Consider the following 19,042-nt stretch of genomic DNA (forward strand, 5'->3'; position numbering starts at 1 on the left):
AGCCGATCGTCCAGGAGAACGCCTAAGTTGCGCACCCCTCCGCTGGGGGTCAGTATTTCCCCCCCTCCACATTCAGTGATGGCGTAAGCTGACTGTACCGGGACGCCGGAACCCACAGCCACTCAGTCTTGGAAGGGTTGAGCTGGAGCCTGTTCCTCCCCATCCAGACCCGCACGGCCTCAAGACACCGGCCCATCACCTTGACGGCTTCGTTGGGGTGGTTCGGGGTGGAAATGTACAGCTGCGTATCATCAGCGTACAGATGATAATCCACCCGAAACCACGGATAACCTCACCCAGCGGCTTCATATAGATGTTGAACAGGAAAGGCGAGAGAACGGACCCCTGCGGCACCCCACAAGTGAGGCGCCTCGGGGTCGACCTCTGCCCCCCTGCCAACACCGTCTGCGAATGGTCAGAGAGATAGGAGGAGAACCACCGATAAACGGTGCCTCCCACTCCCAATCCCTCCAACCGCCGCAGCAGGATACCATGGTCGATGGTATCAAAAGCCGCTGAGAGATCTAACAGGACCAAGCATGAGCAAGAAATGTGAGTGTACATTAAATGTGACGCAGAAGCCTATCTGGGTGTTGATGTATTTTCTCCTTTGAATATCTGGATAATTTTGAATCAGAATTTTCCAAGAAAGCAGATATGGAATAAGTTCAGTGCAGATAAATTATATGAGTACTACAATAATATACATGTCATAGAATCCCTTTGTTTATAGAAGTTTAACCCACTGTATGGATCTTTAACCAGCATTTGTTGGGTTTAATGTGGTCATAGAACTCTCTGATTGAAAGATTGTAGTATTTTCCCATTTGCCAACTGCTCACTGATTTTCAGAAAGGAGTAATCCAGCAGGGGATGTTCTGCCTTATGATCCTCCTATGGAACATTGATTGAAAAGATGGCAACTGTCAAACTATAAAAGAGCTCTTGAGATAAATGTAAAATATTTATCAGGCAAAATTTAAAATAAAAACAAGCTGAAACAGAAATTTATCTTAATTAAAATTTGATGACCTTGACCTATTGCCATTAGATCAAAAGAGAAATCTAATGTTGAATAAAGCAGAAAAAATAATTTGAAAAGATGAATGATTCTGAATTTTGACTTCATGTTTTTTTCAATTAAGTTGAATTTAATAATAATAGCAAGAAAGTGTAGTTCGGAGATAAAATGCTGATAGAATGGTTACATTATTCTGATAATCCTCAAGTCAGTGGAACTTTTATGGAAGAGATTTTTGCTGAAAATTGATGGTGTTAAATTAAGGAACTCATGTACAACTTCACAATCTGCCATCTTTCCCATTGAAAAATGGTGCTCTCCACCAGCGCCATTCTCCTAATGAGCTAAGTTCCGGCATTAACTACAATTTATATAATATTGTAAAATCCAGTAGGAGAATATGCAAAATGAACTCAAACATTATTCTTCACTTCATCATAATTCCCCTAGTTTTCATTTCATTATTTATTCCTTTTTAGATCTTCCAGCAAGATCATATTTCTTTTGCCTCCATTAGACTGCTTGACATTTTAGGCATTTCACTTAGAAATAAATACTTTTCAGGATGACTTGTAATATTTCTCCAATACTGAATTAATTGTTTTGCAGTGGTAATGTACTGTCACACTGCTGTTTAGAAGTTAGAAGTCAGCACATTTTATAAAATGTCTCCAACCTAAATGGCTTATTATTTTTCTTATGCTAACAGCCTGATTATTTCCTAAATTCCTAATCAGAAAAAAAATGGAGTTTTAGGAGAAGGCTATGAATGTTGATACACACAAGTAGAACATATAACACATTTAACTTACATGACATTCCCTTTATGACATTGTGCAGATTTTTGCTTGTTTTTTTAAAAGTGTTCTAAACATGAATTTCAGATCCCTCATTGACTCCACATATCAACATATTTTTATTCTATTATTTCATAATTAGTCACCCTTAGCTATAAATAATGACTTTATTAACATATCTGCTAGATTATTGCTGGCCAGTCATTATCTTCTTTTTTTCCCCTGTTAGAACTTTGACATGAATCAACAGACAGATCTGTATACTGTTCACAAAAGCTTTATTTTATGAACCAGTATAGAATAGAGTTGCAAACAAACAAACAAACCCTATCCAGGTAAACCCAAACTCCTTAAATTTTAGAAGAATTTATTGAGCTAATCATTCCAGGTTTTTTCCTTTCCTTTTTAGCTGTTTGTTAGATAACTGGGAGTTATGAAATTATGGTCCACCTATTGTAAATCATGCACAAATTTACTACTAGATCTGGATTATTTTTTTTCAAAACCACCTACATAATATTATCCACCCATTTATAGCCTGTATAAGACATATAAACTCATCTAATCACTCACTAAGAGGCTGGCAAATCCAATGCCACCTAATCGAGGGCAAACGTAATTCCACACTCCTATGCTGCCCCGGCGGATTCTCTGCCCTACGGCCAGTTCCAGGAAAAAGAGAGGGATTCCAATAAGGATGAGCAGGATGAGATAAGGGACTAGATAAGCACCTGAAAGGGAAAAGAATGTTTAATTAGAGACATTTCTTTTTCTGCTACAGATCACAAGAAAAAAATCATCTGGCCCTGAACACTTGTAGGCAGACCGAACAGCATGCATGAGGCAAAGTTTTAAAAACCCATTTGGGATTTCAGACAGCAAGTGGCTTTGGTTAGCTCTTCAGAATGAGGCCACATTTTTTATTCAGCTCTGAAGCAAAAACCTTGCTTTATCACATTGCTTCATGGCTTTTTATGTTTCCCCAACGGGAAATGGAAAAATAAACAACTGGTCACATCTCTTTTAAAATTGCTTCTGTTTTAAAATTGCAGATCATTAAAGTCTCTCTGAGGAAATGACATCTACCACATTTCAGATAAATACAGGCAGTAGGATGTAGATTTTCTGCAAAGAGAAAGATATTTACATCAAGGCTAAAAGAAAAATTAAGAGGGGCTTCCGGGTGTGGTCTGATATAGCTGGTTAATTTTCTCCACCAGAGGCTCCACAAGCAGAAACAGCAGAGCACACCAGGAGACAGTTTTGAGAGAAATTTCTCTGGAGGAATCAGGTGATCGCCCACTTGTACTCTGGAAGAACTGTTCCCCATGAGAGGACCACAGGAACTGAGTTACTTGTGACCAATTGCAAGTTGAGTGGCTTGGGAGCCAACAGCCAAGGGATTTACAATGTGCCCTTAACTGCTGTTCAGCCTTACAGACATAAGAGAGATAACCTAAGAGAGATATCCAAATGGCAGTGAAGATTTTGGTGAATAGCTTACTTTTCAAATTAAGAGGGGGGGTAGATGCTATTTTAAGGCATGTCAATTTAAAAGTCAAAAGTTTAAGCGGATTGTGATCTAGGAAAGTTTTAAGCGGACAAAGGGGACAGAGATTTTTAAAAAATAGGTGGGTTTTTTTCCTGACAAAAGTGCCCTTGAAAATAATAAGAATGTTGATTGTTTTTAAGGACAGTAGTAGTTGGAAGATTTTACAAAACAAGAAGAAAAGAATAATATGAGCTATGTTGTGGAACTGTAACAACAACAACAACAACAACAACAACAACAACAACAACAATAATAATAATAATAATAATAATAATTTAATTTTCATACCGCCCTTCTCCCAAAGGACTCAGGGCGGTTAACAGCCAGATAAAATACAATACAATACAATATAGTAAAACCAATTAAAAAACTTATTCAATATGGCCAATAATTTAAATTATAAAATATAAATATAAAACCCCAATTAAAATCCAATTTAAAAACCCATTTTATGCCAGTCCTGCTCGGAAGAACAAATACGTCTTCAGCTCGCGGCGAAAGGTCAGGAGGTCAGGAAGTTGACTGAGTCCAGGAGGAAGCTCGTTCCAGAGGGTAGGTGCCCCCACAGAGAAGGCTCTCCCCCTGGGGGTCACCAGCCGACATTGTTTGGCTGACGGCACCCTGAGGAGACCCACTCTATGGGAGCGCACCGGTCGGTGGGAGGCATATGGTAACAGAAGGCGGTCCCGAAGATATCCCGGTCCTATGCCATGGAGCGCTTTAAAGGTGATAACCAGCACCTTGAAGTGCACCCAGAAGACCACAGGCAGTCAGTGCAGCTTGCGCAGGAGAGGTGTTATATGAGAGCCACGAGTGGCTCCCCCTCTATCACCCGCGCAGCTGCATTCTGGACCAACTGGAGCCTCCGGGTGCTCCTCAAGGGAAGCCCCATGTAGAGAGCATTGCAGTAGTGCAGGCGAGAGGTGACGAGGGCATGAATGACCGTGCATAGGGAATCCCGGTCTAGAAAGGGGCGCAACTGGTGAACCAGGCGTACCTGCTAAAAAGCTCTCCTGGAGACGGTCGCCAAATGATCTTCAAAAGACAACCGTCCATCCAGGAGAACGCCCAGATTGCGCACCCTCTCCATTGGAGCCAATGATTCGCCCCCAACAGTCAGCAGCAGTTGCAGCTGACTGTACCGGGATGCCGGCATCCACAGCCACTCAGTCTTGGAGAGATAATTGGGACTAAAGTGTTAAGGATAGAAGCAAAACAGAAAAAAAGAGAAGCCTGCCTTTTACTTTCAGCACAGAAATTGACACACTTTCATTTTTTCACCATGGCAACTATAAAGAAAGTTGCCAACCTGGGAGAAGGATGCAGGAGTTCACTAGAACAACTTACAGATAAGGGCATGTCACCAGATTAATTGCAGAAAATATAACATTAATGTCTTAAGAGGAACAAGATTTGACTTGAACAAAGAACAATTAACTAATATCTTTACTGAAGAAGGATTACAGTTTGCCATAATTTTGGTTCAAAGGTTGAAAATAATTTTACATGAGTTGGTTAATGAAGGTTTGTATCTAAAAGACATAGATACAAAGAAGGGCTTTAACTATTTGAATTGGATTGTTTTGTTTAGAATTCTGAAACATACTGTATGAACCTTGGAGATAATTTTATTAAATGGGTGAGATCTAGTTGTACTTTTCAGAAAGAACAAATAATTGTTAATAGAGAATTAACAAAACTTTGGGAAATTCAAAATAGATGACAAGGATGTCCACTGCTTCCACTTTTGTTCATTTTGGTTTTTGAGGTACTGAATAGAGACATAAGATCAGAGACTTATGGGGGTTAATGTTATTTGTTAAGTTAATAGTTAAGGGTATTTGCAGATGATTTGGTGTTAGTTTTAGAAATTGCACTAGAGAGAGTAGAAACATGGGAACATTAAATAACATTTGTATATTAGCAGGAAGTTTTACAAGCATAGAAAACTGATGGCAGAAAAAGACCTAGAGGTCTATTGAATCTGCTCTTTGAGTTTATTGTTTTTTGTTTTCTTTTTAATTAAATTATTATTTTATATTTAATTAGTTTTGTTTATTTTTGTCAAATGAGTTTTTAATGTTAGAAATGGAAATCGGATACATAAACCATTCAAGGGCCGCAGTGATTCAGCAGCAATTAAACTGATGGGTGGATGGATGAATAAGCTTTTTACAATAAATGTATGTACATATTGGTAAGATTATCATCGGTTTCATTTTCAGCTAGACATTCAATGATTGTGCTAAGCCATCATAAGCCTTGTCTGGTTCTGATTCAGTGCAATGTACATTTTATACATATTTTGTAGCACAGCATGTGGTGTGAGCCTAGCCAGATGTGATTTATTTAATAAATAATGGTTAAGCAAAATATTGCTCATCAAGCCATCCGAGCCAATCAATGTCCTCATCAACCTCACATCTACCATAATCATTTGCTGCCTTTTGCATTTATTGTCCCCATAGTAGCTCTGTGCTGAAAAAGAACAATTCCTGGAAATGCTAGATGAACTCCTTCATAAAAGATACTTAAAATAGCAGCACTATAATTCTTAGGTTAAATGGACAGAAAAGAATTAACTGGGTAGATTGAGAAATATAAATAGCTGATCAGAAAATCTAAAAATATGAACACTTGGAAGTTGCCCACTAACATAAAGTGAGCCCTCCCTTCTCCTATTAATATTCCAACCACATTCAGCATCAGCAGGATTTAAAAACCTCCCTCACATTCAGAATAGCTGGATAAGCAGTTTGAGGAAAAATAAATAAATAAGGCACCCACACAATACTATTGGCGCAATGCTTGCCTAGGCTCTGTCTGAGGAAGCTAGCCCCCAACCCCAAATCTTTCTCACCCCTGTGAAAGCTCCAAACTGGTTGCATCTGATTAAAAGTCCCACCAACCAAACAAATAACAGCATGTTGCCCCCATGGTCACAGGAAAACAATATAACCCTGAAATACCTTTAAAGCATAAACACAGCTATCTTAAATGAATCTTCATCACATTCCCTATAGCAATAGGACCACCATTCATTGCTAAGCTGCTTCATACTTTGATCAATACTGAATGAAAAGGTCAGTCAAATTCTATGCAGGGGTGTGTGAGTGTGTGTGTGTGTGTGTGTGTGTGTATGTGTGCGTGTGTGTGTGTGCGCGCACACACACACACACATTTCCTCTTCTCCAAAACTGTGCTTGGAAAATAAATATATGCTAAGGTTCCTTCTTAATACAACAGCACTCTCTGGTGGCCCACCAATAAGCAGACAGCTAGAAATATAGACAACAGTGAAAAAGGGCTGTGTGGCCCAAGGTGAGCTTCATAAGTGGTTGCTTAGGATTGCATATAACCAGAGACCCATAGACTGAAAACACCTGCATAAACATATTTTAAGAATGTTTCACAGATGAAGCTTTGGGATGGCCTGATGTTCAGCACAAAAGGCAACATTCAAGACAATGGCAGTACAATTTTATTGAGTATGCTCAATAAAAGTGTTCTCAGATAATTATATGTATGTTTGTACTTTATATTATTTATGTAGAGACTGGATTGTCAGCCTTTAAATATTAAAGAAAATCTTAGGGTGACTAATAATAAATATGGTTTAAAATCAAAATGATTGGAAATCGAACCAAAAACAAATGATTCATAGCAAATAAACAATATAATTCCATGCATCTTCTATTATTAGTGGAGCGTAATCTGCTGGACTGCAATTCAAAAGAATAAAATGAGCATTAGAAGTGCAGGTGATTGAATGCAAGTTTTTTAAAAGGAAAGGAAACTGCAGGTATCTTCGACATACAAACACAAAATACTGTATACTGCACGAGTCAAAAAGAGGGCTGTGAAAATATTTACAGACCCTTCACATCCTGGACACAAACTGTTTCAACTCCTACTCTCAAAACGACGCTATAGAGCACTGCACATCAGAACAACTAGACACAAGAACAGTTTTTTCCCGAACGCCATCACTCTGCTAAACAAATAATTCCCTCAACAATGTCAAACTATTTAGTAAATCTGCACTACTATTAATCTTCTCATTGTTCCCATCACCCATCTCCTTCCACTTATGACTGTATGTCTGTAACTTTGTTCCTTATATCCTTACGATTTATATTGATATTGATTGTTTTCTCATTGCTTATTTGTACCCTATGACTATCATTAAGTACCTTAGAATTCTTGATGAAGGTATCTTTTCTTTTATGTACATTGAAAGCATATGCACCAAGACAAATTCCTTGTGTGTCCAGCCACACTTGGCCAATAAAAAATTCTATTCTATTCTATTCTATTCTATTCTATTCTATTCTATTCTATTCTATTCTATTCTATTCTATTCTATTCTAAAGCCATATAGATACATACTCTATATCTAATTGCAAAAAAAATATACAAATTACAAATTATGACTAAAATTTGGGGAGAGAAGGTGTACGATGAATGGGGGGAGGGGTGTTGTGGAATTTGCTATTGGTCTATCAACCAACTCTATTGTGATGCATTAATATGTGTTATGTTAATTATAATAATAAGTACTCTGGGTACTTAACCAGTTAAAAAAATAAGGTTACAATTCAAAGAAATGAAGCCCCACCACCCCACCAATTCAAATGATTCCCACTGTATTAGCATTTTGAAAAGCCCTAAAGACCTGGCTCTTTGCCCATGCCATATAATCAATGCCCCTTTCTTCCTTTTTGTTACCCTCCAAGTTGTTTTCTTTGCCATCATTTTTTGTGCTGTTTTTGTGGTTTTTTAAAATTGTTTCTCATTCTTAACTTTTTGTTATTAATTTTAAACTTTCCAGAGTTGTTGGGAGTGTGGGGGAGGACATATAAATATAATAATGATTATGGTTGGTTACACAGCCAGACATTTAGATTGGATTTGGCATTTTGGCCACCTACTGAGTCCTTCCCAAGAACCTGGGATAGGCAAATGTTTTTTTGATGTTGTTAAAGGTATCGTCGCAAGATGTAAGCAGTTTCAAGTTAAGTTGCTTTTGTGTTTGATTGATGGTGATTTTGTCAAGGCTGATGATGTTCAAATGGTGCTCCAGATGTTTTAGGATTGCACCCAAGGCATCTATTACTATTGGTACTATCTTTATTGTGGTTAGTGTTGCAGTCAGCCAGATGTTTAGATTGGGTTTGGCATTTTTATCCACATATCAAATACTTCTCAAGAACCTGTTCACAATAATGGGAAATCACAGCTGTCAGTTCTTTAGCTGGTGCTGGCCTTCATACGCACTGAATTCTATCCAAGAATCTAGGATGTCATAAGGTATTGGCATAGTATATATCCAAGCAGTGTGAGCATTGACTGATAAATTTTTTGTCAATGTGCAGATTTTCTAAGTGCTGTCCAAGATTTTTTGATATGGCATCCAATGTACCTCTAACAAACAAGCTTCAGTTTCTCTTGTTTTTAATGTCCCAACTATAAGTCATTGGCAGATTTTATCCACTTTTCCTTCAAACTTTTGTAGGAATCGACCATGTAATGCTTTTCCTTGTTAGTGTTCTGCTCATATTTTATTATACTATTTTGATAAGTCCCTTTTAGTTTCCTGTACATTAAGCAAGTTCCAGTTTTGAACTTGCATCAATGCTCGTTCTTGATTGTTTTTTACATAATCAGCACACTTTTTTTATTTAACAGTTTGTTTAACTTGAAGTAAACCTCTGCTTTTCCAATTCTGCAGGACAAGTATAATCTATCAATATCACATGAGGGATGTGAAACAATTGATACAAACTCAAGGTAAACTGCTCCAAACTCGATTGCAGAAAATATGACTTCAGCAACAGAGTGGTAAATGCCTGGAATGCTCTACCCGACTCCATTGTTACAGCCTCAAACCCTCGCACCTTCAACCTCAAATTGTCTATCGTGGACCTCACCCCATTCCTAAGATGTCCATAAAGGAGGCGTGCATAAGCACCTGTCCTCATTTATCTATACTTACTTCCTTTGTTTATGTTTATGTTTATACCTATACCTGCTATCTTGTACATGTTTGACAAATAAATAAATAAATAAATAAATAAATAAATAAATAAATAAATAAATAAATATTAATCACATTTTTAGCTTGTCCATGTTTGATATTATCCAACTATAAAATGCCCAACCCAACTTTTTGGGTACCAGGGACCAGTTCCGTGGGAAAAAAGTATGTGACATCACACATGTCCTGACACATTGCACAAATGATGTACTTATATGTCATTTGCATAATGATACATGATATTATAATAAAGTTCTGCCATTTGTGAGATGACATGATGTGTGTGGCATCTTTGGGGATTCTAGTGGGTGCCCGATTATTTATCTCTTGTTAACTTACTAGCCTTAACTAGACTGTAAAATACACTAAAACATGGGGAATATTTCAAAATTGAAAGTAATGTTCATCTTTATATTTCTGATGAAGTGTAGCATGAAAATATAAGCAATCACTTTTTTCTTTCTTCTCCCCTGCTGGAAAATTAATCTTTTCTTTGCTCTCAGAGATACATTAATATAATACTAGCCCCCCATCCCCACCCCAAAAAACCCAAGATAGCAACAGAGTGCTAAGCATGAGTTCTTAAATTCCATTCTATAGGAAAAGCCCATGTTTCTTTGTGTCAAATCACAGTAATAGGATACAGCCCATTTTCAGACTTGATCTTTCTTTTTCTAGCTTTGTCCACCAAATTAGATTCCATGCTAGTTTTCAAGAGTTTTAGAGACTTCTGGGTGGCGCCACCTTTCTCGCTGGGTGCTAATTTATGGCACTCCGCACTGAATATGGTAAAAGCCAGTGAAAACAGCAACGAACAGCTGTTCCCAGCTTCAATTTCCCTCTCTGGTGGAAAGAGAAAGAGCAAGGGGGGGGATAGTGGTAGATTCCCCTAGGGGCTTTGTTTTTGTTATGCAAAGTCCCGAATGGTCGAATCCCTTTTAATCCTCTCTTAATCTCCAGTATTCACTGCGCTCCTGCAAAAGCAGGAAAAGAGGAAGGTGTCCACTTCTGCTAACAACTGATTTCTTTTTGTGGATTTCTAAAAGCAGACGGAAGAAGCATGAGTGAACAATTATTGGTTTGCAAGTATTTTTGATTTCCTGACTTCCACCTAAAAAGAGAAATCCCCCCCCTTCTTTTAATTGTTTAAAATGGCGTCTGAGAGCAACTGAAAGCAGAGCGATTCATCAAAGGGAGCCTTGCTGTGGAATCGAAACTGAATGGAGATTTTATCTTATTGTGTTGGACTGTGGATTGTTGGATTATATTACATTGTTTAAGTATTTTACAAGGGGATTCTCAGGAACTTTGTCATGAAGGTTCTTTCAGAAGAATGGATTCATGACTTTATACAGGATTACACAGAAAGTATGTATTTAATTATTCAAAAATACAAATTGATAAAAAATGGGGACGTTTTGGATGAGAGCTTGGAGGAAATTAACCAGTGTAATCAGGACTTGGAAAATGGAATGGAGGAGATACAAACAAAAGTGGATAAATATGAAGATATGATCGTGAATAAACAAGTTGATGTAAAGAAGTTTTCTTTAAATAGTTTGGATGAAATGCCTGAATTTGTGCTACAGGAGGCTGTCTCCCGAACCGGAAAAACTCACAGGGTTAATGTTTTCAAAGAGTTCTCTTTTTGGACTGATGGAATATACGGCAGTAATTCCTGGACATAAGGAACTACTAGGAAATATTGTGACTGACTTTTCAAAAGGAGTAATGAAGGAAAGACAGAGATTAATGCATCAAAAAAAATGGCAAGAGACAAAAGTATTATCCTTGAAACAAGGTTTTTTTCAAATATTAATAGACAAAAATATTAGTGTCCCGGAAATTTGTGAGGAAGATCTGGAAGAAATGGGTTGATTATATGTTTTATATCATAAAAGACTAGATATTTGGATCTATACTGGATTTTGATGAGGAAGGACTAAAGTTGAATAGATATTGTAATTTTCTGTATTGAAATTTTATAATGTGTTGCACTGAATTTTAAATAGAATATTCTCAAAAGATCTTATGTAAGAAAGACCCGGGGGGGAAATTATATGGTTATAGAAGCTATAAGGGAGATATTTTTTGAATTGGATTGGATTTTTATGCTTTAGTTGGTTTTAAATACTTTAGGATTAATTTGTTCTATTGATTTATATATTTTATTACTGTTAATTGTTAATTTTTTTTAATTTTTTTTTTATTTTCTGAAGGATTTTGGTTATGTTAGGAGGAAGTCAGAGCTAGAGGGGAAAATTGGTATAATAGTTTTGGGGAAAAATTTTCTTAGCATATGTTTGTTTTATTTTTAACTATACCTTGTGCTTGTTCCGGGAAGTCAGGGGGGAGGGGGGAGGGTATTAGTGAAGGGAGAGGGGTTGGGGGGAAAGGGGGGGGAATTTTTTTTGTAAAACTTTTTGAATTAAAAAAAAAAGAGTTTTAGAGAATTATCCTCCTGACAGATTCCTTAGCCATAATTTTGTTTCTATCCAGTGGGTTGGAAAGATAAAAATTTTAATCCTAAATAATTTTAATCGGGGTTATTATTTATGAATTTTAAGGGTTTTAAATTTGATCGTTTTAAATTTCGGCCATTTATTGATTATGCTTGTTTTAAGTTTTTGCTTTAATTGTACATTGTGTTGTTTTTATAATTTGGCTGTACACCGCCCTGAGTCCTTCGGGAGAAGGGTGGTATAAAAATCTAAATAAATAAATAAATAAATAAAAGAACCATATAATAGAAAATACATTAATTAAAAGATGACAAATCATAAATTATTATATAGCTGAAATATAAATTAAACAGTTAAATGAATATTGTGTATCACAACTAACTTGACAAATTTAAATCACAGAAGGCTGAACTGGGTTAATGTATCTAAAATTATTACTGGTTTAGAGGTTTTTAATAAAGAGGGTTTATTTAATATTTCTGAGATAATCATGGTTTCATTTGTTTTCACCATGGATTTGCTAGTATAATCAAGGAATCACCAATAAATCAAGCAAAATGTCCTTTGTGGTTTCAGATACTGTTTTTTTACCAAAACAAGTAAACAAGTAAGGAACTTGTTCATGATGGAATTACAAAATAATCTAGGGAAATAATTTATGTTAACACACGAAGGGTTTGATTTAAGGTAACAGCTTCTATTTTTCTATAACCCTCTTGATTATTCAAGGGTATCAGATATGAGGATTCCTGAAGCTGGTTGTGGGCCATCCCAACAGGATGACTCAGATGCCAGGTTTTTGTTTTTTATTTTTATGGTTTATGAATTTTATAGATCTTGGTTTTATTATCGTGAGCCAATCCAGACTTATGGGTTTATTTATTTATTTATTATTTCATTTCTATGCTGCCCATCTCCCCTAAAGGGTGATTCTGGTGATTCTATGATGGGAGGCAATAAGCAGACGAAATACAAGCCAAATACAAGAAGAAGAAAAAACTTGGGCATACACTCAAAGTAAGGTGCTTTACCATACAGTCAAGGGAACAGTTGTTGCTCAATAGAAGGTCATAAATTTTATCTGCTTTACAGAGAAAGTTGGAAAAGATTCTCCTCTGAAACTAAAGAATCCCTCTGGGTTACCTAAGGATGGAGAACTTCTGGCTTTCAAACCAGAAAATCTGGTCAGCCCAGCTAATAATGGAGGATGAAAGGTGTACATTTGTAGTTAATATAGCATGCGAATCATGGCTTTCAAGACAAAATAGCCTCCTTTCCTCTACACTAGAGCAGAGAAGCAGTGCAGATACTTTCCCTGTTGAGCACTGTTTCTTCTTCCTTGATCACTTACCTCCACCATTCTTTTGGCACAAATATGGAAACCGCCACACATTCCCCAGTCCCACAGAGTAGCCTATTTGAGCCAAAATGTATTGTAGCTTGTTGTTCCATGCTGGCCTGTCATCATCTGCTTCTTCCCCAACCTGCTGTTTGTTCCAATTTTCTGAAGCCACATTTAAGACACTGTGTCTGTAGTCCACAGGTTCCTCCAGAGCCAGTAGATCAGCCACTGATTCTGTGACAGGCTCATTGCTCTGTTCTCGCTGAGTTACTTTGCTGCTCTTAGGCATTGAGACGTTCTGGTGTAGCCACTTATAGATTAAGTACAGATTTATTCCAAGGCCCAGTGGAATAAAACTTTAAAAGGGCAAGTGCTGGCTTTGGGGATAACACGTCAGATCTGAGTCATTTGTGTGAGACCTGCAAAATAGTACAAAAAGGAAACCAAATTAAAATATGGTAGGGTGCATTACCGCTTTCTCCACTGCTAACCCATCCATGTGTGTTTCATCATCTTCAATCACACAGTGCAAATGTAGACATTGGCTATAAGAGTCAATTGTCCATAAGTCTTAGTTTTCATTCTTAAAGAACAATTTCCTAGTCCACAATGCTTGAAAAGATTTTGGCAATTCTTGGTGGAACCATAAAAGATAGGGCTGGAGAGGGGATACAGGAAACAGAATTTCTACATAGAATTTTTTTGTAGAAGTCATCCCATTATATACAATATGCTAATGTATTTGCACAATAAGGACAGGTAGTAGCTTTTCTTGGTACAGATATTGGGATAATTGGTTATTCCAATAGTGGTATCAAGTATTTTATTTATTTTTGAGAACATTCAGTGTCTTGGGCATAATAAGTAAAAAGAGTATGAAATTTTCATTTCATTTCAAGCCTAAAGGAAGATCACGCACATGTTTTTCATTATTTCCAACAAAACCTTGGATAGTTGTTTCGGTTTCTTATTGGTTTGGTACTGAAATTCAGTACATGTGGGCTGTGGGGTGGGTTACAAAAAAGAGGGCTTGAGGTCATACATGATCCATAGTTCCCCACTCAGCTACAAAACAACTTCATAACCAGCCACCCTTTATTTTGATGCCTCCTTTTCCAAACAATGAAAACCTGAGGATTTACAGTAGTTTTTAATCTAACATTTTTTTCCAAAGTGTGTGCAATGCCAACAATGTGTCAGAAGCTATTTAGGTTAAAATACTGCAGCAGTAAAGAACAGACCAAGCTTTGGCAGTTCTCGCATTAGAGCAGCCAACATTAAAGTTATCTTTTTGTTGCTGACATTATCAGAGGAACTAGAATGGCCAGAAATCTTCTGTTAAATTGCCCGTGACATTTGTACTACAGATAATATCTGTAAAGTGTTTGGCATTGCATGTGAAGCCATTGATTACTTGGCTTTGCCATTCAAGAACTATCATCTCTCAACAGAAAACCCTCCCCCAACTGAATAGAGCACAGCCCCTGCCTTTCAATGTATGCAACCTGAGTTCCTGATTCTGAACTATTTCAAAACTAATGCAGTTTCATTTCCCTGAAAACGTATTTTAAAACAAGATTTTTAAAAAGCTGTTTTCACTAGCACTTTCCTGCTTGCGCATAGCTGGGAGCAATTGAGACTGTTCCTCAATATAATATTCACTTTATTCTACAAAATCATAACCAATAGGTCCCCATCATCATCAGCCTCTTTGGTGCCCACAAGGCTTTCTGCTCCATCTGATATTATACATATTATTTTTAAAACTATTTTAAAATACAAAATTAACATCTCATATATAAGCCCAAGAGGCATTGTTAGGAGGGTGGGAAGCTAGGGGTGATAAGGAGGAACCCACTACAGGTAGTCCTCAACTCATGACCACATTTGAGCCCAAGATTTCTGTTGCTAAGCAAGACATTTGTTAAGTGAATTTTGCCCCATTTAAGAAACTTTCTTGCCACAGTTGTTAAGTGAATCACTGCAGCAGTTAAATTAATAACAGGGTTGTTAAGTGAATCTGGCTCCCCCATTGACTTTCCTTGTCAGAAGGTCGCGAAAGGGGATCACGTGACCGCGGGAAAACTGCAACCATCATAAATATGAGTCAGTGGCCAAGTGTCTGAATTTTGATCACATGATGCTGGCAATGCTGTAGCGGTCATAAGTATGGAAAATTGTAACAAGTCACTTTTTTCAGTGCCGTTGTAACTTCGAACAGTCACTAAGTGAACTGTTGTAAGTAGGGGAGTCCCTGTAGTTAGCCTTCTAATAGGCAGATATTTTGTCACTGCCCATGCTTACCTTTTTGTGAGAGTCCCCACAACAATGCTTTCAAAATTTCAAATGTATCCATCAAAGAAAAAAATTGGTGCTTCTAATATAGGATAGGCAATTCAGAAAATCCAGGAATTGAATGAAAGTTTTGCATCTGAGAGAAATAGGAATGGATTTATGGGAGGAATTGGTCTTACTCCCATAGAATCCCTGTGCTTTGGTTTTAATAAATCAGTCTTAATTTATTTCACCAACTTCTCACCAAAAAGAACATCTAATATGCACCATCTTCAATCAAAGTCCAAGCAAATGTACTCAAAATATATATGAAAAAGAGATCTATCCAGGATCAGAGAACTGAAAAACTATTGACTAGGTTCCTTGTCCTCCTTAATGAAGAATTGCAGGAAACAGAACGCAAACAGGATTTCAGGTTTAGTTGAAGTTAGATCTGATTTTTAGCTAATTTAATGGCCATATTTTGTAATAATTAAATGAACCTGATATTGATCACTGCAACATCAAGATAATGAAGACTAAAACCTATTTTACCTAAACCTAATTTAAGTGATTCTTCAATGTTACATATGAATGAATTAAAGAATTAAAGAATCAATCTAATTTCCTTACAGTTTTGAATACTCTTTGGTGCTGCTATGGTAATAATTATGATATTAATTAAAACATTTTCATGAAATAGGACCTACTATAATATATACTGCATATTTTTTCATCTTTTTAAAATACTCTGTGGTCTGAAAGACTTCATAATCTATTATAAAACCTGTAGAAACTTTACCAGTAATGCAAAAGACTGTTTAATGTATTATATCTCATCTTTTACACAGTACATCAGGTTATTTCTTTTTAAATCATAGGAACATAGCCAGGTTGCTTAATCTGGTTGCCTAATCTGTGGTTATATGTGTATATACAGTTCTAGGCTGCATAAACAGAGGGATAGAAATTAGAATCAAGATGATGTGAAGTATTAATACCACTTTATAATGCCTTGGTAAGGCCACACTTGGAATACTGCATTCAGTTTTGGTTGTCACGATGTAAAGAAGATGTTGAGACTCTAGAAGGAGTGCAGAGAAGAACAACAAAGATGATTAGAGAACTGGAGGCTAAAACATATAAATAATGGTTGCTGGAACTGGGTATGTCTAGTCTGATGAAAAGAAGAACTAGGGGTGACATGATAGCAGTGCTCCAATATCTCAGGAGCTGCCACAAAGAAGAGGGAGTCAAGCTATTCTCCAAAGCACCTGAGGATAGAACAAGAAGCAATGGGTGGAAACTAATCAAGGAGAGAAGCAACTTAGAACTAAGGAGATATTTCCTACAGATAGAACAATTAATCAGTGGAACAACGTGCTTCCAGAAGTTGTAAATGCTCCAACACTGGAAATTTTTAAGAAAAGATTAGATAACCATTTGTCTGAAGTGGTATAGGGTTTCCTGCATAAGGCCGGAAAGACCTCCAAGGTCCCTTCCAACTCTTTTATTCTCTTCTCTTCTCTTCTCTTCTCTTCTCTTCACTAAGTAAATATTAGTATATACCTTATCACTTATATACTATGTAGCATTTTACTAATTTTCCATGATTGGAACAGAAAAATTAATCATATTCATGTACTTTCCCTTCTCCTGGAAGATTAAATAAACTAAATTTTAGTTTTACTTAGGAGATTCTTGCTTGTCATTACATTAAGTGCTTATTCAACTTGTAAGATAATTTGAGCAATGATCAATATATTATTTATACACACATCACACACAGTTGTTAGTGTGTATATATACGTATTTATATTAAGCTAACTGAAACTAATATATATAAGTTAACTGAATCTAAATCCTGGCCAAAAGGGAGATGGGAGGTGCTCAAGCCTAATTTATTATACAATAGGTCCTGCTCATTCTAATGGCTTGGCTGTTAGATAAAGTTTTAACACTATTAAGGGATACAAAGCTAGTAACCAAGATTTTCCTGACCTTACTAAACCCAAAGGCAATCTTGTGTTACTTAGGTTATCTGAGCACATACAAAAAGATGGATTTTCATGATGGAATTCCATTTAAACTAATCTTAAACAGGAAGAGAAAGTATGCTCTTCTTGTGGATTCCTTTAATGATTTAGCTACAATAGAAGTGACAGTAATGATCCAGTTTACTGTTTTCCTTGTAATGTGTTTTTTGTGCTTTGCAGATGGGAAGGTGACTGTTCAATTGTTCTTAACACTTCACTGGCATCCTTCAGTCTCAAAAGACTATGGTATCGTGCTCTGGAAAGAGGTCCTAAAACAGCATCTAGCGAGACTAAAATGGCCAATTCGAGAGTGGCAATCCCTCCCACACTGAGGGCAGATAAATTCTGTCCCCTGCCCAGCCCCCAGATTTCGCTGGTTCCGGAACTGCCTCTTTGTCTCAGCTTGCCGAACAAGTGTCTCTTCGAACACTTAAGAACATAGTGTTCTTAACACTATGAAATAAGAAAAGGGAAACTACTATTATAGTTTCAGCAAACTATACAGCAAAACATTCTTCTCACTGAGTGCGTAACATGAAAACATCAATATTGTGTAATATTTTAAATCAATATCAGCATTCAGCAAGAAGAGGAGAGAGTTTTCTATCTGTTTCTGGGAATTAATGTTCCTAAATATGATAGCTATGGAGAGTTCTCAATTCTTTAGTTGTTCTACTTTAAAGACTGCATGGCTTAAATATTACTGTTACATCACACTAAGCAAAAGCTGTGCACCAGTGCAATGAATGCCACAAGCACTGAGAGAACCTAAATCTTTACCAAATTAAATTCTACTGCACATTTTAATTTAATTTGAAGGAAATTACTGCAATTGGTTGTATGTATCAGTCCCAGGTACTACTGATACAGCAAGTTCAAAGACTTGTTAATGTATCTTAGCAACCAGCAGCCTAAAATAGCATGGACCTGGATGCGAAAATGTGAGTTCTCAAAAGGAATGAAATAATGAGGTGAGGAAGCAAAACAGCTAAATATTTTATTGCTAAGCATTTTTATTCCCTTGTGAGGCCACAGAAATCCACTGGCACTTCATTTCTGGAAGTCATTGTTATTTGAGCTGGTTTTCACAAATACAACCAATCAAAATTGGTGCTAGACTTATTTGCCCCTTCTGTTTTAATAGATTCTTATATTTTTGAATAACTCACATAAACCTATGAAACAATCACAGACTATGCATTTGGAAATTTTGATCTGATTTCTGAAAATTCTGTACAAATATGTTCACTTTTCTGTTCATTATCCCAACAATATACAATGGGTTTTTTTTTCTCATCTTACATACATTAATATTTATTCCACATTTTATCAAAGTATACAATTTTAAATTTTATTTTTTGCTGTAAACTGGTTGAACATTCTTGCAGATATCTGCTTTTTTAAGATGTTCCCTCTCTGAATATTTGAGAGGGGATATCTTATACTGCCTCTCCAAAATATTCCAAGGTTCTGTGATAAAGTCATTGTATTATTCAAAAAGATATAAAATTTAGCTTTATA

At 36.5% G+C, this 19,042-nt stretch overlaps 1 protein-coding gene and 1 long non-coding RNA gene across 2 annotated transcripts in view; one reads left to right on the plus strand and one right to left on the minus strand.

Annotated features, from left to right (window-relative positions):
• LOC131195229 (uncharacterized) overlaps positions 1-9,858 on the plus strand; it is a 40,915-nt gene extending 31,057 nt beyond the window's left edge. The window contains exon 4 of the long non-coding RNA XR_009154382.1: positions 9,102-9,858. This is a non-coding gene — a long non-coding RNA (uncharacterized LOC131195229). The remainder of the gene's footprint in view (positions 1-9,101) is intronic.
• Positions 1-19,042, minus strand: part of SLC6A17 (solute carrier family 6 member 17) — a 47,538-nt gene that overhangs the window by 20,911 nt on the left and 7,585 nt on the right. Inside the window, exons 2-3 of the mRNA XM_058176984.1 lie at positions 13,221-13,630; positions 2,392-2,549 (exon numbers count right to left, since the gene is read on the minus strand). Coding sequence (XP_058032967.1) covers positions 2,392-2,549; positions 13,221-13,500 — 438 coding nt within the window. The 5' untranslated portion in view covers positions 13,501-13,630. The remainder of the gene's footprint in view (positions 1-2,391; positions 2,550-13,220; positions 13,631-19,042) is intronic.

Source organism: Ahaetulla prasina, chromosome 3, assembly GCF_028640845.1.
Source record: "Ahaetulla prasina isolate Xishuangbanna chromosome 3, ASM2864084v1, whole genome shotgun sequence".
Classification (NCBI taxonomy): domain Eukaryota; kingdom Metazoa; phylum Chordata; class Lepidosauria; order Squamata; family Colubridae; genus Ahaetulla; species Ahaetulla prasina.